At 46.9% G+C, this 23,773-nt stretch overlaps 1 protein-coding gene across 7 annotated transcripts in view; it reads right to left on the bottom strand.

The window, feature by feature from the left end:
• Nucleotides 1-23,773, bottom strand: part of ZNF451 (zinc finger protein 451) — a 120,549-nt gene that overhangs the window by 31,715 nt on the left and 65,061 nt on the right. For 3 of the 7 annotated variants that reach the window (XM_069726734.1, XM_069726731.1, XM_069726733.1), the window contains exons 7-11: nt 16,649-16,775; nt 12,552-12,705; nt 9,876-10,023; nt 7,064-8,700; nt 2,975-3,079 (exon numbers count right to left, since the gene is read on the bottom strand). In XM_069726734.1, coding sequence (XP_069582835.1) covers nt 2,975-3,079; nt 7,064-8,700; nt 9,876-10,023; nt 12,552-12,705; nt 16,649-16,775 — 2,171 coding nt within the window. Of the gene's footprint in view, nt 1-2,974; nt 3,080-7,063; nt 8,701-9,875; nt 10,024-12,551; nt 12,706-16,648; nt 16,776-17,013; nt 17,088-23,773 lie in introns of those variants that run through there. The other 4 variants (XM_069726736.1, XM_069726735.1, XM_069726738.1 and 1 more) reach the window with 3 other exon arrangements.

Genomic DNA, 23,773 nt, shown 5'->3' on the forward strand with positions numbered 1-23,773 from the left:
ATTTTTTCGTGACATACTGTACTTTATGATGATGGTAAATTTCTTCTATATGACTTGGAGAGCCCTTGATGAGGGGGTTCCACTGTTTAGGCACAAGTGAGCCCATTTTGGAAATCACACCCCTCAAGGATTTTATTCAGGGGTATAATGAGCATTTTGAACCCCAGGTGCTACACAGAATTTGATAACATTAGGTCATCATTGAATAGGTCGACATTGATTATGCCGTCATTAGTGTTGAGCGCAAATGCTCACTACTCCGGTTTGCATCAGGAGCTCAGATATGCACTGAATATTGTGGGTGCTTGAGTGACATGCTCGAGACCCTGTCCCGCATGTTTTGTTGCTGTTGGACACACACACACACACCAAAAAAAAAAAAAAAAACATGCGGGGATCTGCAATACTCGATGCAAAGTCGAGTAGCAAGCACTTGCACGCAACACTAGTCTTCGTAGTCTTTTTTTTCCCTACTTTTGAAAAAAAAAAAAAAAACCTAACGCCAACCCCAATACAACCCTAAAGCCAATCCTAACACTAACAACCTCAACCCAAACCACAGCCCTAACTGAGAAGAATGGAAAAAAATGACAATTATTTTATCATCATTATTATGTAACTAAGGGGGAGACAGGGGGGGCGGGGGGGGGGGATGTCAATTTACAATTTTTTTTTATTTTGATAACTGTGATAGGATCTCTCTCAGTGATCAAAATGAGCCAATAGTAAAACTGTCCTATTATTGCTGGGTACCAGCCGACAGATCTTTGTGGGTGCACTGCGCATACACCCACCATTTTCTTCCAGGAAGAGGACGCGGAGGGCTGGGGGACAGAGAAGAAGGGTCTGAGGCTGGCGGAGGTACCCGGGTAGGGAGTGAGTCAGGAGACCTCATTTCTTTCTCCTTTAATATTCTAGATCAGAGGAGAGAGAGAAGTGAACTGTAAATCGGTCCCTTTTTTTGTGGTCACCGTTACTTGGTGAATAACGGCGATCACAAGACGGGACTGTAAAAAAAACGCCCCTGGTCATATTCGGGGGTAGCAGAGACCCCAAAGATTTTCCAACGCTGGGGGGTGCTATACCCTTATTTCTCAGCGCTCAGGAATAAGTATCCTTAACTGCCGCCGTTAAAAAGCCCATCGGCGGTCATTAAGGGATTAAAACATCTTTTGTTTGTTTTTGTTTGACAATCATTGATGGGGTGCGGTTACAGCAGCAATTCTCCATACACATAGTGGTGACTGTACCCGTGCCGGCACCGCCCCGTGACTGAAACCCCAACGCTGCGGTGGTAATAAAATTAATTTCCTCCCAGCAGCGGAGATCTAAGTGTCAGACGCGGGCGGATGAAGCTCATATCTGCAGATTAATAGCCTTTTTTTTTTCTTCAGGTGACAGGTTCCCTTTAAAAGAATCAACTGCCATCTCCTATCTCACTAATGTGAAAATCTCTGTTCACTGAACACAGATTTTACCCTGGGAGTTGTGAATGATCCATTAGTCCAGGGGGAGAAAGAAGCGGATTTCAATGATAAAATACATTACAAAGTTGCTTATTTTCAGGTGTGTCATTGATTTATTGAAAAACATTTAATATGATTACTCTTTAAATTTTAAGCTGCAATTTCCATTTATTATCCCCAAAATGCAATTTGCAGCCTACTCCTAGTTTTAGACTATTCTCATATACTCACATCTCTTCCAGCAGCACACGCGATGTCATGCAGTCAGTATACAAACACTAAAGCCCAGAACAAGATGATGGCGATGTTCACGCTGGTCTTGAAGAGGAGGTGCATAGAGTCAGACGCCGGATATAGGCGGATGCTTCTTAATGAATTTAGAGCGCCTGACAAGTGGCGAGCAGGAAAGTCAAAGACTGGAGTAAGATGTTTGGGCTAAGGTTATGAATTAGACAAACGGTGGAGTCCGTTATCCGTTGTGGCAGAGCTGGGTTAAAGTGGCATGACAATGCCAAAAGTCACAACATTTTATTGTAAATCAGCTTTCCTCTTCTACAACCTATGGAAGGACTACTTTCCAACGTGCTAACTTATACTGAGGAGTATGCAATATTCTCTCCTATTGAGGAGATTGCGGCACGTGCTCCGCTTTGCGCTTTACTTGTAAACAGCGCATCCAATCCAGCCCCTCCCCAGCGCTTTCCTCCCTTTCCACAGTCTTTATCATCAGTTCTCCCTGAAAATTTTGAAGCTGAGCCTTTCTCCTTCCTCTCTTGTCTGCCATGTACAACTGTCTTCCTCTGCTGCTATGTCTAACATAAAGGCTATGTGCACACGTTCAGGATTTCTTGCAGAAAATTCCTGAGAAAAACTTGAAATTTTCTGCAAGAAAGCTGCATGCGTTTTTTGCGCGTTTTTGGTGCTTTTTTTTGCGGACATTTCCCAATGCATTTTATAGTGGGAAATCCGCAAAAAACCTGCAAAATTAATGAGCATGCTGCGTTTTTTACTGCAATGTGTTTTTTTCCGTGGAAAAAAACGCATCATGTGCACAAAACATGCGGAATTCATTCTAAATGATGGGATGCATATTGTATGCTGTTTTTTTGCGGTTTTATATCGTTTTTATCGTGAAAAATCAGCAAAGTGTGCACACAGCCTAAAGGTATCTATACACATGGGTTATCTGTTGATCCTCTGGATCAGGCAATTAAACGCAAACGCTGGCTCGTTATTTACCTTGTATCGCTCATGACGCCAATCAGGGGACTGCAGTACCTATAAAGGGGATATTCACACCCAGCAGATTTGTTACAGAAACATGGGCAAATGTAAAGTGTATGTGAATGCAGTGTGCAGTAACAACCACATTTATAAGTATGGAGCCTTTTTCAGCATCAAATTTGCCAAGTATGAACATTCCTTAAGCCTTACACGATATTTTACAACATATATGACTGGAAAACAATTAAGTCTATTATAAAAATAAAATAAAAAAAATGCAATACCTATTTCCATAGGTTGTAGGTTTTCATTATTTTCTGGTCTGCAATTACCAGTAGTGGATACAGGTTCTGGTACCAAAGAGGGCCTTCCTGAAAAAGTTTCAAGCGCTTAAATAAAAACAAAATTGAAAAAATTACAGGAATAAAATGATGAAGCGCATCCCTGCTTATTTCCGTACCCATGGTCATAGCGCGGATATTGAATCTCTGACTTGACTGACTTCTCACTGGACTACAGAGTCCAGAGGGAGCAGGTTTTCCTACCACATCAAAGTACAACAAGCTGCACATTCAAATGACAAGGGAAGAAAAAAAAAGAGTTGTAGTTGTTGTTTAAATCTCCATAATCACCGACTCCCATGGTCCCTATCTGTGAGAGGGAGTGCGCTCATAGGAACTGTACTCTTACATTAGTCATCCTGCCTAGAACAAGTCCTGGCAGCATTAAAACAACTGGACTGCACAAAGCTGGACAAGATAAAGAAAAATGGCTACCGTATATACTCGTGTATAAGCCGAGATTTTCAGCACAAATGTTTGTGCTGAAAACGCCCCCCTCGGCTTATACACGAGTCAATTGTCCAGAAGGCAGCTGTGGGAGCTGGGGAGGCGGCAGCTGTGGCACAGTGACTGCTGAAGCCGCCGGCTAACAGAAGACGTCATACTTACCCTCCATCTCCTCTCCTGTGCCGAGTGGTCACGTGTTACCACTCATTAAGGTAATATGGACGCATCTCCACTCCCATAGGCGAGGAGCACATATTCATTACCTTAATGAGCGGCAAAACGTGACCACTCAGCACAGGAGATGCGCCGGAACAATGGAGATGCAGGTGTGAGGAGGGTGAGTATGATGGGGAGGGGGTGGGGGCGCAATGTGAGCCATGCATACAATCAGGGGAAGAGGGGGAGCCAAGCAATGCAGGACTGGGGGGCACACATCAGGACAGGGGCAGACATACCAGGACAGGACAGGTGCAGACACATACCAGGACAGGATGGGGCAGCCACATGCCAGGACAGGACAGGGGCAGCCACATGCCAGGACAGGACAGGGGCAGCCACATGCCAGGACAGGACAGGGGCAGCCACATGCCAGGACAGGACAGGGGCAGCCACATGCCAGGACAGGACAGGGGCAGCCACATGCCAGGACAGGACAGGGGCAGCCACATGCCAGGACAGGACAGGGGCAGCCACATGCCAGGACAGGACAGGGGCAGCCACATGCCAGGACAGGGGCAGCGACAGGGGCAGACACATACCAAGGACAGGACAGGGGCAGCCACATACCAGGACAGGACAGGTGCAGACACATACCAGGACAGGATGGGGCAGCCACATACCAGGACAGGACAGGGGCAGCCACATACCAGGACAGGACAGGGCCAGTCACATACCAGGACAGGGGCAGCCACATGCCAGGACAGGACAGGGGCAGCCACATGCCAGGACAGGACAGGGGCAGCCACATACCAGGACAGGGGCAGCGACAGGGGCAGACACATACCAAGGACAGGACAGGGGCAGCCACATACCAGGACAGGACAGGGGCAGCCACATACCAGGACAGGACAGGGGCAGCCACATACCAGGACAGGACAGGGGCAGACACATACCAGGACAGGACAGGGCCAGTCACATACCAGGACAGGGGCATCCACATGCCAGGACAGGGGCAGCCACATGCCAGGACAGGACAGGGGCAGCCACATGCCAGGACAGGGGCAGCCACATACCAGGACAGGGGCAGCGACAGGGGCAGACACATACCAAGGACAGGACAGGGGCAGCCACATACCAGGACAGGACAGGGGCAGCCACATGCCAGGACAGGACAGGGGCAGCCACATGCCAGGACAGGACAGGGGCAGCCACATGCCAGGACAGGACAGGGGCAGCCACATGCCAGGACAGGGGCAGCGACAGGGGCAGACACATACCAAGGACAGGACAGGGGCAGCCACATACCAGGACAGGACAGGTGCAGACACATACCAGGACAGGATGGGGCAGCCACATACCAGGACAGGACAGGGGCAGCCACATACCAGGACAGGACAGGGCCAGTCACATACCAGGACAGGGGCAGCCACATGCCAGGACAGGACAGGGGCAGCCACATGCCAGGACAGGACAGGGGCAGCCACATGCCAGGACAGGGGCAGCCACATACCAGGACAGGGGCAGCGACAGGGGCAGACACATACCAAGGACAGGACAGGGGCAGCCACATACCAGGACAGGACAGGGGCAGCCACATACCAGGACAGGACAGGGGCAGCCACATACCAGGACAGGACAGGGGCAGACACATACCAGGACAGGACAGGGCCAGTCACATACCAGGACAGGGGCATCCACATGCCAGGACAGGGGCAGCCACATGCCAGGACAGGACAGGGGCAGCCACATGCCAGGACAGGGGCAGCCACATACCAGGACAGGGGCAGCGACAGGGGCAGACACATACCAAGGACAGGACAGGGGCAGCCACATACCAGGACAGGACAGGGGCAGCCACATACCAGGACAGGACAGGGGCAGCCACATACCAGGACAGGACAGGGGCAGACACATACCAAGGACAGGACAGGGGCAGACACATACCAAGGACAGGGCAGGGGCAGCCACATACCAGGACAGGACAGGGGCAGACACATACCAGGACAGGACAGGGGCAGACACATACCAGGACAGGGCAGGGGCAGACACATACCAGGACAGGACAGGGGCAGCCACATACCAGGACAGGACAGGGGCAGCCACATACCAGGACAGGGGAAGCCACATACCAGGACAGGACGAGCCACATACCAGGACAGGACAGGGGGAGCCACATACCAGGACAGGAAAGGGGGAGCCACATACCAGGACAGGAAAGGGGGAGCCACATACCAAAACAGGACAGGGGGAGCCACATACCAGGACAGGACAGGGGGAGCCACATACCTCGGCTTATACTCGAGTATATACAGTATTTTTGATGTATGGAAAAAGAAGGCATTAAAGTGGCAGGCAGAAATCCTCGACAATAATGCAACGGCAAATAGACAAAATAATGAAGCAATGCCAATGGTGGCTAAGATATACACAAACATGTAACACTTAATATTAAAAAGAGAACATGATAGCTGATACATGCTACCAATGGACCAGACAGCATGCATCTGCCACTAACTGTATGCTCCTAGCTAGGTATGATTGAATTCGAAACGCTGAGGAGTTTCAGAGAACATACTTGAAAAGGTGCTGGGGACCAAGGCACACGGGTGACTGGTAGGAAAGGAGGGTTTCCGGCAACTTCTCCTCCCTGCCCGCTACCCAGGATTTATACGTCTCTCCCCCATACATAAGTAGACTTAAAGTAGGCATCTCTCTAAAACATCATAGCGTTTCAGAGTCAAACTAACCTGGTGGCGATCATAAAGCAAATGTCTGATACATGCTGCCTGTGGATTGGGCAGCAGGTATCAGCTGTTAGGGTCCCTTTTCATTGCATTACAGCTTATAATTACTATTGCTAGCAAATATGGTTCTTCTCTGTGAGGGGGAAGGTAATACGAGAACTGCAGCCTCCGACAGTCAATCTAACTAGAACAAGCAATTACAGCATCAAAATAACTGTGCTATACAGCTGGATAAGATACAGAAAGATAGCATTTCCTATTTGCAAAGGTCAAAATATGGCCACAAAGTGGCAGGCAGACGTCCCTGACAGCAATAGAAAAGCACCAAAAAAAAGCTGCAGCACCTTATGGTGGCTAAAATATTCGCATGTAACACTTTAAATATGTTATACCGCATCACTGCTTATATTGTTGTAAATGTAAGACCTCTTGGTGCCAATTCCTGAGCTATGAAGACATCATCTGGTGTGCATTCACAAGTACTTTTATTAGTAATTTTTATCAACTTAAATAAAAAAAAGTATACACTTTAAATTGATGTTATGGAGCTTGAAAACCTAAAATGTACTGCAAGCTATATTAAATCTTTTCCCAGAAAACACTCATATCTGATAATTTTTCAACATGATACAATTAAAAAATATATATATATTTTTATGTAATAAAATGAAACGTAAAATACCTTTTTCTGCAGGGATAAAATCCATAAACTCTGTGCCATTTTCAATGCTTGCAGAGGGTGACCCTGGCAGATCTTCATGGACCTCTCGAGATCTACCAAGCGCTTGATAACGTAGCTTTTTGGTATGCACAGCCTCCATCTTCAAAGCCTTCTTAGGAACAGGAGCACTCGCTGTGAACTCAAACACCTCGTTCTTGGATTCCCAAGGCTTAATACTAATGTGAGGCTTCTCAAGGAAACAATGCTTTTTGTGAAAATGGCTTTGGGCACCATCAGCATCGGAGAAGAACTTTGAACAAATGCTGCACTTTATAACAAAATTGTCGCTAGATTGTTTCTCTTTGTCGCAAAAATGGCTACTTATGCCTTCAAGTGTCTGGCGAGTTGCCGAGCAGGAATTGCAGCGGTACCAGAGTTTTCCATTCTTGAAGAGCTGAGCCAAGCATTGGCGGGAGTCCCCTCTCTTCTTTGCTTTATCACTATATTCTGGAAGACAGCCACATGTCAGGCGGTTCTCCGCCTCTGCAGTGCTGGAAGAAGGCTCTTCAAGACCTTTTAAAGGAGACTGGACCTGATTGGGAACATACCCATAATCTAAGCCATGGAAGGTCTCATAGTGGGCAAGAAAATCACTTTCTTCATCAAAGTAGAGATCTTCGCAGAGGCCACAGAAATACTTCATGGCGACATCTCCATCGTGTTGGGCTTGACAGTGGCGGAGTAACGTTTCTAGCTTATGAAACTTCTTTTTACAGGTGTCACAGATGTACTTGTGGAATTGGTGTATGGTGAGAGATTTGCAATGTTGTAGAACCGTCTCCTCAGAATCAAACATTTCTTCACATATCTGGCACTGCCAGGTGCCTTCAGCAGACTGCTGGGGTGGCGCTGCTGGGATGTCTTCTTCCAGTGCCCTTGGAGTCGTCGGTGGCTTAGTAGATGTAGATGGCTGCTCCAAAACATCATCTTCATAATAAAATGAATGTCCTCCATGACAATCGGAAAGGTGCATCATGACATCTTCAATTCTTACCAGTTCTATGTGACATATTTGGCACCAGAAGCGGAAATTACTCAGATGTGCCCCACCATGGAATCGGCTCATATGAAGGTGAATAATGCCCAAGTCTTCGGCCATCTTGCCACACACCATGCATCTGTGAAAAATTCTGTTGGCGGTCATGATATGCTTTTTAGCAGCTTGCTCAGATGGGAACTGTGCCACACATTCACAGAACCAGGCCTTTACCAGTACATCCTGCTCACGCTTCACCCGGCTGGCGCCAACTGTGGCCTTTGAGCTTTCTTCTTTGTACTTTTCTGATCGATAAGTATCAATCTCAGGTAAAGTCCTTTTAAGCATGCAGGGTTTAAGGCTAGCGTTTGCTGCGGACAAACAGATCTCAGCGGGGGTCTTGGTTCCTTGATTGATGTAACAGAAGGCCAGGATAGATTCTTCTATGGAAGTTATACATTTTATATTATGAGCATTTTTTGCCACGTGCTTTGCAATGTGAGAGTCAGTACTGAGGGCTTGTCTACAATATGGACAATAGGCCTTCAGGCGGAATATTGCGGCCACATCCGCTATGCTTTTATCAGAAAGGGAGACGGGACCAGATTTTCTGCACCGGGTTCTAAATTGAACAGAATGAATAGTATAAAAAATAAACATGATGACAGGTTGCCAATACACTTTTACAAAGGAGGTATACAAAATAGTTCGGCATATTAAAAGGGAATGTAAAGCTTCGATAAAGTGGTCCCTTAAGTCTTTAAGTGTGTAAAGTACCGTACATAAAAAAACTCATCTGCCGTGACCCCAGTGCTGGGATCAGAGGGGTGTAATCACAAGAACAGTGCGCACTCAGTGCTTGTGAATTACTTGACAGTGCGCAATGCTGAGCTCAGTAACTGCCTAGGACAGAGACACTGATTCCAGCATTGCTACTGGTCTGCTTAGTGTAGGTTTTATAAAATCAATGTTTTATCAGCAGATTATCACTGAAGGGCTAGAAGGCCTGCTGCCCCACCAAAGTGATTGGCAGCTTTCTGCCTATGCACAATGAACATAGAAAGCTGTCAGTGTGGTGTGTGTGGTTATACAGAACTCAGCATTCAGAAAACTGGTAGATCTGCAACAGATACAATCCATTTTCACGTTACTGCAGTTTTGATTAAGTGATCCATCACTGGATGCAGGGTCTCTGTCCCCACAGATGGGGTAGCAGTAACCTGGTGATAGATTGCCTCTGAGGTGCATTAACACTGCACACTTACTAGGAACAAGCTTTCCAAGAAACACTTTTTTACAGATAATTAAGCAGTGTAAAGAAGCTGTGGATCACCCAGCAAACAAACAAAACACTCAGTTGCCAGGTACAATGATCTTTTGGCTTTCTTAAAAGATCATCGTTCTTAGCAGCATATTGCTCTTTGTAAACAGGAACGGAGCTGCCGAGATCATCATCATCATCAATAAGGCTGGAGATGGATGCAGGCAGAGCAAGGCAGGGATGCAGGCAGAGCAAGGCAGGGAAGCAGGCAGAGCAAGGCAGGGAAGCAAGCAGAGCAAGGCAGGGAAGCAAGCAGAGCAAGGCAGGGAAGCAGGCAGAGCAAGGCAGGGAAGCAGGCAGAGCAAGGCAGGGCAGCAAGCAGAGCAAGGCAGGGAAGCAGGCAGAGCAAGGCAGGGAAGCAGGCAGAGCAAGGCAGGGAAGCAGGCAGAGCAAGACCACCATTTTTGCCTCCAGTACAGCACATAGACGTCATTGGCTTTTGCATTACTAATGTTCGATAGGAATAAGACACACACCTAAAATGAGCAGTGAGCTCGGTGTAAGAGCGCAGCTCCAGATGACAAGCTGTACAAACAGTCTGAAAGTGAACATCCTTACATAAGCCAATCAGGACATTTCTCGCATATGCTGGCATAGGTATAGGACACGGGGAGCCCTTCTGGTCTGAAACAAACACAGGAAACAATGAACATATTGGCTTATAGCGCTATACACTTCAGACAAATGGTGCCATAGATTGGTAATTGAGAGGGTTATTTTAATGAAGATATTGGAATTGTTCAAGTCAGTTTGGGGCATTATGTGAAGAAAAAAAAATACATAAAGTGACAACCATCATGTTGCGCTTTTTTTGTGTCTTTTAAAGGTCTCTATCCAGCCATCTGACTTTTTGGCACTGGCACCATGTTGTTCTAGCAGTGACTGGTAAAAAAGTAGCATAACTGGTGCAGTTTTGATAGCAGTCAAAGGGGTTTTCCCAAGAACAAAGTACCCTTTAAACCATAGATTTGGGAATAATCACTTCCACAATTGGATGTGTTACAAATAAAGTGTTCTTGTGCTGAGAGAATCTTAACAATGTGTCCCTGCTGTGTATTGTATAATGGCTGTGTCTGACTGTACAAGGACATGGTCTGATCATATCACAGCTCCTGGGCAGGAGGGGAGAGGAAAAAAAGCATAGAGACATTATAGCAGAGGATCACAGCTGATTCTTTCAGTGAGGCAAAACATCTTCTGCTTGACTTTAACTCACAGAAAGCAGCAGCTGTAAAATAAGCAATCAACTACGTTCTCTATGCACTCACCCCTGATCTCCTAAAAGGAATTCCACAGCACATCAACTTTTAGAAACCAACTCCCATCATGATGTGACAGCTGCAGGCTGTCAGTGCATGCTAGGACTTAGTAGTTTAATAACAGCTAGTGTGTGTGTGCGTGCGTGCGTGTACGTATGTATAAATACGTTACACATAGGTGCTTCTCACAAACTTAGAATATCATCAAAAAGTGAATTTATTTCAGGAAGATGAGTGACACCAGACACAAGAATGCAGACGAGCTGAATGCTGCTATCAAAGCAACCTGGGCTTCCATAACACCTCAGCAGTGCAACAGGCTGATCGCCTCCAGGCCACGCTGCATTGATGCAAAAGGAGCCCCGACCAAGTATTGAGTGGCTTTACTGAACATACATTTCAGTAAGCCAACATGTCGGATTTTAAAATCATTTTTCAAGCTGGTGTTATAAAGTATTCTAATTTAGTGAGATAATGACTTTTGGGTTTTCATTGGCTGTAAGCCATAATCAGCAACATAAACAGAAATAAACACTTGAAATACATCACTCTGTAATGACTATATATGAGTTTCACTTTTTGTGTTGAAGAACTGAAAAATTAACTTTTTGATGATATTCTAATTTTGTGTAAAGCACCTGTATATACATACATATATAGCAACAAGGGAAGTGAATAACGAGCAAATCTGAAAAACATCAGATAATGAAACAGATTAATTGCAATTTAAAGATATACCGTCTAAAGGGCCCTGTAAGTTCCACTGTAAAGTCTGTTTTTCGTCGAAATATTTGGGACCAAAATTAAATCTGTAAATCACCATTCTTCTTATTAAAGGGGCACATCACTACTCGGCCTGATATTATCTAGTTAGTGCCGACAGTATCAGAGTGTTTAAGAACACCCCTCAACTGGTAGCATCTATGCCCAGGAGGAACAACACAATGCACTGCTAAAAGGGGTTGTGCCACCAAAAAAAAATACATTTAACTAAGCAGAAAAAGTCAAAATAAATGTAATTTTTCAAACAGAGCATCATTTTCAATAATTGTAAATTACAAAACCAAGCTTTCATCTTCTGAAGTATGCCCCTTGGCGTTATTCCATTCCGCCCTCCTGGCTGACGAGCTGGCCGAGCATGTGCGGTACCGGTTTCCCAACCTCTCCACCCCCAGTGTGCACAGCGTATGCGAGACGCTCACACAGCTCTGCCAGCGCGCGCAGGATGCAGATTGCTCAGAAGCGCGTGCAGTGATCTTTTCCCTGTGCGCACACACAGCTCTGACATCAGGGCGAGATCGCTCTGCTTCACATGAGCGCAGTCATAGAGGTGCGAGTGCGACTGCATACAGTGTGCTCTCACCCAGATGTCAGACCGTCTCGCATACGCTGTGCACACTGGGGTGGAGAATTGGGAAACGCTTATGATGACAGGTACCGCACATGCTCGGCCAGCTGATCAGCCACTGGGAGGACGGAATGGAGCAACGCCAGGGAGCATACTTCAGAAGATGAAAGATTGTTATTTTTTTAACAAAGCATAATTTTTCATAACTGCATATGATAAAACCATTTATTTCCACCTTTTATGCTTTGTTAAATGTATTCTTTATGGTGGCACAACTCCTTTAAGAAAAATAATCTAGAAATGGAGAATATAAGCATTTGCACCCACAGAAGTGTCTGGAGATCCGACAGATCCTCAACTGATCTGACCTTTGTGAACCCCACCTATATGGATATATGAAAGGGTGCGTCCCATGGGGCAGCCTCTGCCTTGTAATCTTATTCCTTTCACAGACAATGAGCTTTACATTGAACATTACAAAACAATATGACCATTTCTATGGGCGTCCAGCAGTGATGGTGGAATGTGACATCTCGGCATCACACCTTTTATGACAATTGCTTGCTTGAAGTGATTCTTCGCAGACATGTGTTTCAGACATTCATCCCTTTGGTAAAACAGCAGAAAACAGCTCGGACAGGCAAAACTTTGGATATGCAGCGAGGGTATGCGTGCTTCATGGCCATCAGCCAGCTTTGCCTAGAAGAAAGGAAACGTGAAAACAGCACTTCAAGAACTAAACCCACACACGAGTTATCAATGGAAAGGTACAATGATCATTAATGCGCACACTGTCCGGTTAAGGCTTCTTATCCAGCACAGGTCGGAGGTCACAAGCTAGATTCTCATTCATCTCCCTTAAAGGGAACTTGTCACCCCACAAATCGAAGGTGAGCTAAGCCCACCAGCATCAGGGGCTTATCTACAGCATTCTGTAATACTGTAGATAAGGCCCCGATGTATCCTGAAAGATGAGAAAAAGAGGTTAGATTATACTCACCCAGGGGCGGTTCCGGTCCGGTTCTGGTCCGATGGGTGTCGCGGTCCGGGGCCTCCCATCTTCTTACGATGACGTCCTCTTCATGTCTTCACGCCGCGGCTCCGGCGCATGCGTACTTTGTCTGCCCTGTTGAGGACAGAGCAAAGTAATGCAGTGCACAGGTGTCTGGCCTCTCTCACCTTTCCCGAGGCCTGCGCACTGCAGTACTTTGCTCTGCCCTCAACAGGGCAGGCAAAGTACGCCTGCGCCGGAGCGTGAAGACCAGAAGAGGACGTCATGGTAGGAAGATGGGAGGCCCCGGACCGCGACACCCATCGGACTGAAACCACCCCTGGGTGAGTATAATAAAACCTCTTTTACTCATCTTTCAGGATACATCGGGGCCTTATCGACAGCATTCCAGAATGCTGTAGACAAGCCCCTGATGCTGGTGGGCTTAGCTCACCATCGATTTTGGGGGTGACAGGTTCCCTTTAACACTATTCCCTTCTATCTTCAGAACAAGTGAGTGGTCACTCAGGGCATAGATGTCGCCAACTAGACTTCAGCTTCTCTCAATAGTGCTACTACTGAAAAAAAGAGGCAGAGAATGGAGGAAAATCCCAACAGTGTGTGCACACTGTCACGATTGGGCAGTCTGCAGTCTTTTAACCCCTTCATGACCCTAGCTTTTTTCTGTTTTGCATTTTCGTTTTTCGCTCCCCTCCTTCCCAGAGCCATAACTTTTTTTATTTTTCCGTCAATATAGACATGTGAGGTCTTATTTTTTGCGGGACAAGTTCTACTTTTGAACGACATCATTGATTTTAGCATGTCGTGTATTAGAAAACGGGAAAAAAATTTGAAGTGCGGTGAAATTGAAAATAAAGTGCAATCCCACACTTGTTTTTTGTTTGGCTTTTTTGCAAGATTCACTAAATGCTAAAACTAACCTGCCATTATGATTCTTCAGGTCATTACGAGTTCATAGACACAAAACATGTCCAGGTTATTTTTTATCTACGTGGTGAAAACAATATTCCAAACTTTGTTTAAAAAACAAACAAACAAACAAACATTGTGCCATTTTCCGATACCCGTAGCGTCTCCATTTTTCGTGATCTGGGGTTGGGTTAGGGCTCATTTTTTGCATGCCGAGCTGACGTTTTTAATTATACCATTTTGGCACAGATACGTTCCTTTGATCGCCCGTTACTGCATTTTAATGCATAAAACTTAATTCTGGAGTTTTGAGGGGTTTTTTTTTTCGCTACGCCGTTTAGCGATCAGGTTAATCCTTTTTTATTGATAGATCGGGCGATTCTGAACGCGGAAATACCAAATATGTGTAGGTTTGATTTTTTTATTGCTTTATTTTGAATGGGGCGAAAGGGGGGCTATTTAAACTTATATTTTTTAATTTTTTTTTTAAACTTTTTTTTTTTTTTTTAACCCCTTCATGACCAGGGGATTTTTCGTTTTTCCGTGTTCGTTTTTCGCTCCCCTCCTTCCCAGAGCCATAACTTTTTTATTTTTCCGTCAATTTGGCCATGTGAGGGCTTATTTTTTGCGGGACGAGTTGTACTTTTGAACGACATCATTGGTTTTAGCATGTCGTGTACTAGAAAACGGGAAAAAAATTCCAAGTGCGGTGAAATTGCAAAAAAAGTGCAATCCCACATTGGTTTTTTGTTTGGCTTTTTTGCTAGGTTCACTAAATGCTAAAAATGACCTGCCATTATGATTCTCCAGGTCATTACGAGTTCATAGACACCAAACATGACTAGGTTATTTTTTATCTAAGTGGTGAAAAAAAATTCCAAACTTTGCTAAAAAAAAAAAAATAAAAATTGCGCCATTTTCCGATACTCGTAGCGTCTCCATTTTTCGTGATCTGGGGTCGGTTGAGGGCTTATTTTTTGCGTGCCGAGATGACGTTTTTAATGATAGCATTTCGGTGCAGATACGTTCTTTTGATCGCCCGTTATTGCATTTTAATGCAATGTCGCGGCGACCAAAAAAACGTAATTCTGGCGTTTCGAGTTTTTTTCCCACTACGCTGTTTAGCGATCAGGTTAATACTTTTTTTTATTTGATAGATCGGGCAATTCTGAGCGCGGCGATACCAAATATGCGTAGATTTGATATTTTTTTTATTGATTTATTTTGATTGGGGCGAAAGGGGGGTGATTTAAACTTTTATGTTTTTTTTATTTTTTTCACATTTTTTTAAACTTTTTTTTTTAACTTTTGCCATGCTTCAATAGCCTCCATGAGAGGCTAGAAGCAGGCACAAGCCGATCGGCTCTGCTACATAGCAGCGATCTGCTGATCGCTGCTATGTAGCAGAATTGCACGTGTGCTGTGAGCGCCGACCACAGGGTGGCGCTCACAGCGACGGGCAATCAGTAACCATAGAGGTCTCAAGGACCTCTATGGCTACAATGGAGACGCATCGCCGACCCCCGGACATGTGACGGGGGTCGGCGATGACGTCATTTCCGGCCGCCCGGCCGGAAGCGGTAGTTAAATGCCGCTGTCTGCGTTTGACAGCGGCATTTAACTAGTTAATAGGTGCGGGCAGATCGCGATTCTGCCCGCGCCTATTACGGGCACATGTCAGCTGTTCAAAACAGCTGACATGTCCCGGCTTTGGTGCGGGCTCACCGCGGAGCCCTGCATCAAAGCAGGGGAGCCGGCATCGGACGGTATAGTACGTCCGATGCCGGTAAGGGGTTAAACTTTTTCCATGCTTCAATAGCCTTTATGGGAGGCTAGAAGCTTACAACTTGATCGGCTCAGCTACATAGGAGCAATGCATAGATCGCTCCTATGTAGCAGAATTACTGCATTGCTATGAGTGCCGCCCACAGGGTGGCGCTCACAGCAAGCCGGCATCAACAACCATAGAGGTCTCAAGGAGACATCTGGTTGTCATGCCGACGCATCGCTGACCCCAGATCACGTGACGGGGGTCAGCGATGCGCTCATTTCCGGCCCGATGGCCAGAAGCGGTAGTTAAATGCTGCTGCCAGCGTTTGACAAAAAAATAAATAAATAAATAATATGAATGCTCTCATTTTTATTTTTCTCATTATGCAGTTTACAGATTAATTATTTTTATCTTGACAGATCGGGCATTTGTGAACACAAATCCACAATATCAAGCACAATGCACTCCCCCAGTTGTCATGCCAACCAATCAGCACCCCACCATAATGTGACACGGGGACCGATGGGCGGGATAGACAGTGGAATTTAACTAGTTAACAGCTGTGGGTGGCTCGCGATTACACCCACAGCTGTTAGGGGCACACGAAAGATAATCAAATCAGCTGTCATGTGCTGGGCATGGCGCATGAGTCCGAACCAAAGGGGAAACACACGATCTATGACGTGTATATACAGGTCACAGGTCATAAAGGGGGTTACACTGCAGAAATTTCTGTTGAGCCTTCAAAATCCTGGTTAATGATCTGTCCTAATCACAGTTCATAGAACAAGAAGGAGAAACCCTGTATCTGTGCCACATCACTAATACTTGTCAAAATATGGTTTATATTACTTTGTTTAGGGGCACAGGTTTTGTTTGTTAATCACCAAAAAGAAAACGTTAGTCCAATCCACAAAGCTGAGAATTTCCATTTGTGTGATACAACGAACCTTTTCTGCAATATGATCATCATACGCTTTTATGCTTCCAAATCGCTTGAGACACAGAAGACAGGCATAAGAGTTGTCACACACACCATGAAGAGCAATGGAGGGGTCACAGGGGGAATGGTCGAACCTTGGGAAAAAGATCAGAATGGTTAATGAACAACGTATAGCAAATTACACCCAATTCCCTTATAATTGGGCTACATTCACATTGCGTGTGAGGTTCATTTAGAAACAAAAAGTTACTAAACGGGAAGAGCCCCTTTAATATTTTACCCCTCAACACAATTAGTTGATTTTTTATCCATATTGATGTTTTGTAACGGATTTAAGGATTGTAAACAAAATAGGGACTTTAGTGTACTCACCGTAAAATCCTTTTCTCCGAGCCAATCATTGGGGGACACAGGACCATGGGTGTTATGCTGCTGCTGCCACTAGGAGGACACTAAGGGAACACAAAGATTAACTCCTCCTCTGCGGTATACACCCTCCCGCAGGCCGAAATTCAACCAGTTTGGTCACAAAGAAGAAGGAGTATTAAACAAAGAACAATAAACGATGTCAAAAACTAAAGAACTAAACAAGCCAATAGGCTAAGGCTGTGTGCACACGATGCGGAATTTGTGCGGATCCGCAGCGGATTTTTCCGCGCAGAAACGCTGCAGTTCCGCACAGTGATTTACAGTACAATGTAAATTATTTGGACAAAAAAAAAAAAAGCTGTGCTAATGGTGCGGAAAAATCCGCATGAAAACCGCTGCGGAACAAAAGAAGTAGCATGCTACTTCATTTGTGCGGAACTGCAGGGTTTCCATAATAGAAATCCGCAGGGGTAAAAACCGCAGAAAATCCGCACAAAATCCACGGCAAATCAGCACCTGTTTCTGCCAGGAGATGCGGATTTTGCGCGGAAAATTCTGCACCCCAATCCGCAACGTGTGCACATAGCCTAACAGGGTGGGTGCTGTGTCGCCAATGATTGGCTCGGAGAAAAGGATTTTATGGCGAATACACAAAAATCCCTATTTCTCCTACGCCTCATTGGGGGACACAGGACCATGGGACGAACTAAAGCAGTCGCTGGGTGGGGAGCAACACAACTGCTAATACCCCATGTACCACTGGCTTACAGCTGTGGTACTGCAGATTGCAGAATGCGCCTGCCAAGAGCAGCATCTGCAGAGGCCTGATAATTAATGCAGTAGTGTTTTGTAAAAGTATCCAAGCGAATCCACTTGGCTGGCATGGCCTTTGATGCGACTAGACCCTTCCTATGCCTCTCTGGAAGCATGAACAGGACATCTGACTTGCGGAAGGGAGCCGTCCGCAAGATGTACCGTCTAAGAGCCCTAACCACATCCAGAGTGTGAAGAGCTTTCTCGATACGATGGACTGGTGCCGGTCAGAATGAAGGCAAAACAATCTCTTCATTGAGGTGAAGGGAAGAAACAACTTTGGGCAGGAAGGAGGGGGACGTCCTCAAGACTGCCTTGTCTTGATGAAATAAATCAGAAACGGAGGTTGGCAGGATAGGGCCGCCAACTCCGAGACTCGTCTGATTGACGTAATCGCCACAAGGAAAACCACCTTCCAGGAAAGAAAGGTTAGAGATACGTCCTGCAGTGGTTCGAAAGGGGCCTCCTGTAGTACTCAGAGGACCAAACTAAGATCCCATGAATCCAATGGTATTTTATAGGGAGGTGCCACACGGGAAACTCCCTGAATGAACGTCTTCACCTGTAATCTGGTGGCAATCTTGCATTGCAATAGAACTGACAAGGCTGAAACTTGTCCTTTGAGCGAACTAAGCGGGAGACCTGACTAATCCAGATTGCAGGAATTCCAACATGGAAGGGAAAGAGAACACCAGAGCAGCTCGTCCATGGGCTTTGCACCATGAGAAGAAGGTTCTCCAGGTGCAATGATAAATGCACATTGACGCTGGCTTTCTAGCACTAATCATGGTGGAGATCACTTATTTTTATTATTTATTATTATTATACATTTTTATATCACCATTTATTCCATGGCATTTTACATATGAATACAGGGCAAATATAGACAAATACATTAAAGATAAGCAAAAAAACCAAGGCACACAGGTACATAAGGAGGGAAGACCCTGCCCGCGAGGGCTCACACAGTCTGCAGGGGATGGGTGAGGACTGAGGATACACTAGGAGAGGGTAGAGCTGGTTGTGTGGCGGTTCAGTAGGTTGAGGATCACCGTAGGCTGTAGGCTTGTCAGAAAAGGTGAGTCTTCAGGTTCTTTTTGAAGGTTTCTATGGTAGGCGAGAGTCTGATGTGTTGGGGTAGAGAGTTCAAGAGTATGGGGGAAGCACGGGAGAAGTCTTGGATGCGGTTGTGGGAAGAAGAGATGAGATGGGAGTAGAGAAGGAGGTCTTGAGAGGATCGGAGGTTGTGTGTAGGTAGGTAAAGGGAGACCATGTTGCAGATGTATGGAGGAGATAGGTTGTGGATGGCTTTGTATGTCATTGTGAGGGTTTTGAATTGGAGTGTCTGGGCGATAGGAAGCCAGTGAAGGGCTTGGCATAGGGGAGAGGCTGGGGAATAGTGGGGAGACATGTAGATTAGTCGGGCAGCAGAGTGTAGGATGGATTGGAGTTGTGCCAGAGTGCTAGAGGGGAGTCCAGAGAGTAGGAGGTTGCAGTAGTCAAGTCGGGAGATAAGGGCATGCACTAATGTTTTTGTGGTGTCGCGGTCAAGGAATGTGCGGATCCAGGAAATATTTTTGAGTTTGAGACGGCAGGAGAGAATCCAGCTTGGGCTAAAATCCAGGATTCAACGGCCACGCCGTCAAAGACAGGGCCCCGGAGGTCTGGTGGTAAATCAGGCCCTGCGAAAGTAGATCCATGTGATCTGGTAGTCGCCAGGAAACGTCTGCGACCAGTTGAACTAGTTCCGTGTACCACGTCCGGCGCGGCCAGCCCGGCACGACTAGGATCACTAGTACCCACTCTGCTCGGATTTTCTTTTTGACCCTTGGGAGCAAGGGGAGAGGGGGAAAAATGTACGGAATTCGAAACCGATGCCACAGCAGAACCAAGGTGTCTGCTCCAACGGCACATGGATAGTATGATCAGGCAATGAACTGGGGAACCTTGTTGTTTAGCCATGAGATCCACATCTGGAGTCCCCCAGTGACGACAAATCTGCTGAAAGACTTCCAGATGAAGAGACCATTCTCCCGAGGCGAGGCCCTGGCGACTGAAAGTCCGCCACCCAATTCTCTACACCTGGGATGTGGATTGCAGCGAATGGTTGCTCTCGGCAAAACGGTGGATGCGACTCACTTTGTGCATGGCCATCCGCCTGCAGGTTCCCCCTTGACGGTTGATATAAGCCACAGCCGTGGCGTTGTCGGATTGGATCCTGATGGGGTGACCTGAGAGGAGATGGTGAAAACTCAGTAGGGCTGGCCTGATCGCTCGTATCTCCAAGATGTTGATGGGGAGACGCGACTCTCGAATGGACCAACGACTGTGCCATGTGGTAGCTGAAAACTGCAGAAAAAAAACACATGTTCCAGCTTCTTAGAAATAAAATTGCAGATTTATTGAAAAATTCTTATATTGGCTGAAAACTGCACCACAGCCGAGAAGACTGGCATCAGTGGTCACCACTAAGCAACGTACTGGGAGAAAATACTTTCCTTGGTTCAGGGAGGACTTCAGTGTCCACCACCTGAGGGTCTGCCTGACCCGCAGAGACAGATGGAAAAGACAGTCGAGAGAGAACTGGTTCCTGTCCCAGGCCAACAGCAGTGCATGTTGCAACAGGCGAATATGGAACTGTGCAAACGGGACAGCTTCCATCGCTGCTACCATTTTTCCAAGAATGCCCATGCTGAAACGTATGTAGTGAGGGGCCGGGTGGGAAAGACTCCGTGTTCCCTGTTGTATGGCCAAGGCCTTTTCTGGAGGGAGAATGACCAACTTGCGGGAAGTGTCCAAGATCATTCCCAAGAAGGAAATTTGCTGAGCCGGTACTGGAGAAGACTTTCAGAAGTTTATTTTCCAGGCCAGGTGAGAAAGTGTATCCACCGTGATTACCTGCAAACTTCTCGCAGGCTGGAAGGGACAGGCCTTTGATCTGTAGGTCATCCAGATACAGAAGTACCACCACTCCCCGAGCATGAAGAATGGCCATGACAGCTGCCATGACCTTGGTGAAGACTCTGGGGGCGGTGGCGAGGCAGAATGGCAAGGCAACGAACTGGAAGTGTTCCTCATGAAATGCGAAGTGTAGGAACTGTTGATCGGAAGGAAAAATTGGGATGTGAAGGTAAGCATCCTTGATGTCTATGGATGCTAGGAACTCTCCTTTTTCCATGGAGGCAACGACTGAATGGAGAGATTCTAATCTGAACCGCCGTACTTTGACAAACGTGTTTAACAGTTTTAGGTCCAGTATGGGCCACAGCGATCCGTCCTTCTTTGGAACCACAAATAGATTTGAGTAAGAACCCTTGAACCTTTCATCCTGAGGGACTGGAATAATGACTCTGTCCCTTCGTAGCGCATGTACGGCCTGGAGAAAAGCTGTTGTCCTTGTTTTGGGAGGGAAAAGACCGGAAAAAAAACTATTTTGTATCCGGAGGACACCAGCTCTCTGTCCCACTCGTCGTGGATGACCAAGAGCCAGGCTTGACGGAAAGAAAGTAAACAGCCGCCTACTTTGTCGGTGCCCCCCGAATGCCGCAACGAGTCCAGTTCCCGACGTTCTAGGCCTGGATTTCCAGGTACATTTAGGTCTGTACGAGACCTGGGAACCTCTGCCTCCACGAGGAGACCGTCCTGATCAAGAAGAGAAGGTTGTAGAGGACCAACTGGAATTGTTGCAAAAAAGTCGGGACCGAGGCTGTTGTAGATTCCAAAACGACCGGATGAGCCTTTGTTGAGGAAGAAATTTACTCTTCCCTCCGGTAGCATCAGAAATGAGGTGGTCCAGTTTCTCTCTCCAAATAAGCGACCAGTTTGGTAAGGCAGAGAGGTTAACGATCTTTTGGAAGCAGAATCTGCCTGCCAATCTCGAAGCTATAGGGCCCTTCTGATGGAGACTGCATTTGCAGCTGCCTCTGCAGTGCAACTGGCCGCATCTATCAAAGCGTTAACTATGAAGTCCCCGGCTTGAGCTATCTGACTAGCGAGGTTGGCCGCCTCCGGGGGAAGTTTGCTGTTGTGAATGGTTGTGGTTAACACCTCTGCCCAAGCGACCATTGACTGAGCCACCCGGGTCGCGGCGAAGGATGTAAAGAGTGCCGCTCCTGAAGCCTCAAAGAGAGCGAGCAAGGTAGTCAATTTGACGGTCAGTGGCATTTTTGACTGAGGAACAATCAAGCAAGGATAGGAGTGTTCTGGATGCAAGACGCGATACGGCAGGATCCACTGAAGGGGACTATAGCCAATCATTCATTAGATCTGGAGCAAAAGGATATTTGGACTCAATAGGCTTTTGACCCGTGAACCATTTATCTGGCCGGTCCCTGTGTTTCTGGACAATGTCCTTAAACTCAGGATGATTGGCAAATAATTTGTGGGACACGTTTAGTCTTCTTAAAGGACACTATGTGTTCCGGAGCGGATATATTTTCTCCGTCCACCCTCAGGGTCTTGTTGACAGACTCAAAAAGGGAATCAAGCGTCTCTTGATAAGTCGAGGAATCCTGGACTAAAGACGAATCAGACTCGTATTCGCAGTCATGTGAGCTGCGAACCTCAGGAGAGGGGGAGCGAGAAATGGAGCTTGTAGATGCCGAAGCACGAACGTGATCGGGGGACACGTCATGGGTCCTTTTTCTAGAGACCTGAGCCCCCTTTGACTGAGTACGACCCCTGCTGGTGGATGGCTCCCTACAGTCGCCAGAGTCCACCGCGGCCGCCAAAGTGACGTTCTGACTTAAAGAGGTCCCCCGGAAAGAGTCTATTGCTTTGGCCAGGGAAGCCATAGACCATGACAGTGAAGCAGCCCACTCAGGGGGACTAGACTCAGCAGGGTCGGTGGCGGAGGGTGGCGTCTGGGCACAGGCCGGGTCACAATCCGTGCATAATGGAGTATTGTGAGCACGGAGCAAGGCAGTACTGCAAGTGGCACATGAGGTAAAAAAAACACTTTTTTGTTAGCCCGTTGGGCCTCCTTAGATTGAGACAGTGTGTCCCTAAGGGTTAAAGGCAGAGTATGGGCTGCAGGTGCAGAGAAGGCGTATAACTTGTGCAGAGAAGGGGTTAAGCTCTCTTCCAGAGGCTGAATACAGCTTACCCAAGGTCCTGCTCTTTTGTCCCCAAGGGAGAAGTCGAATCCACAGAAAGTTTTTTCGGCGGTCCCTACAGCGTTGCTAGCGGCGCTGTCAGTCAGCGTGCCCCCACAGCCATCACAAAACAGGCTGCCTAAAACATCATGGTCCCCGAGACTAGCAGAGCACTTCTCGTTTAGGACAAGATGCGCCAGGAACGTGGGCAGCAGTACCAGCGGTGGGCAGCGCCAAGCAAATTGCAGCCTAGACCGGCTGAAAGAAGGGGGCTGCGACGGGACACAGCTTGACTGCCGCTGGCACCAGGCTAGCGCTTCCTCCCCCCAGGGACCAGTATCTGCACCCTCCGTGGCAGAGAATCATGCAGGGATGCGCTGTCAGCAGGCCTCATACTCACAGAGGTGATGAAGCAGAGCCGGAGTTGTGCAGCTCTTAAAGATATATACCTCGATCCATCCTCCTATAGACAGGGGATGGAGAGGACTCTGTTCGTCTTTCGCCTGAGGCCGTGGGGCTGTAGTGATGCCATTAGGTGGGGGCCTCTGTCCAGGTCCAGCTATGGGTTTGGGCCTCAGAGAGGAACATGAAGGGACACTCCATGTGCTCGCCCTTTTGTAGGTGTGGGGAGATCGGGACCATGAAGGAACCGTCGCCCCAAAGTGAGGTTAGGTATGCCCCAGTCGTCACAGGAGAGGGTACGGGGAGATATACTCCGCGATCTCACCTGTTGATAGTTCAGGGGAGAACGGACCCTTGAAAGGGATGTCACCCCTTCACTCCGTTAATTGGGAAATAAAAATTTACAGAAAAAAAAAAAAAATTGAAAATAAAAACGTTGGGGTCTGAAACCAGAC

The sequence above is a fragment of the Ranitomeya imitator genome, chromosome 5 (assembly GCF_032444005.1).
Source record: "Ranitomeya imitator isolate aRanImi1 chromosome 5, aRanImi1.pri, whole genome shotgun sequence".
Lineage (NCBI taxonomy): Eukaryota > Metazoa > Chordata > Amphibia > Anura > Dendrobatidae > Ranitomeya > Ranitomeya imitator.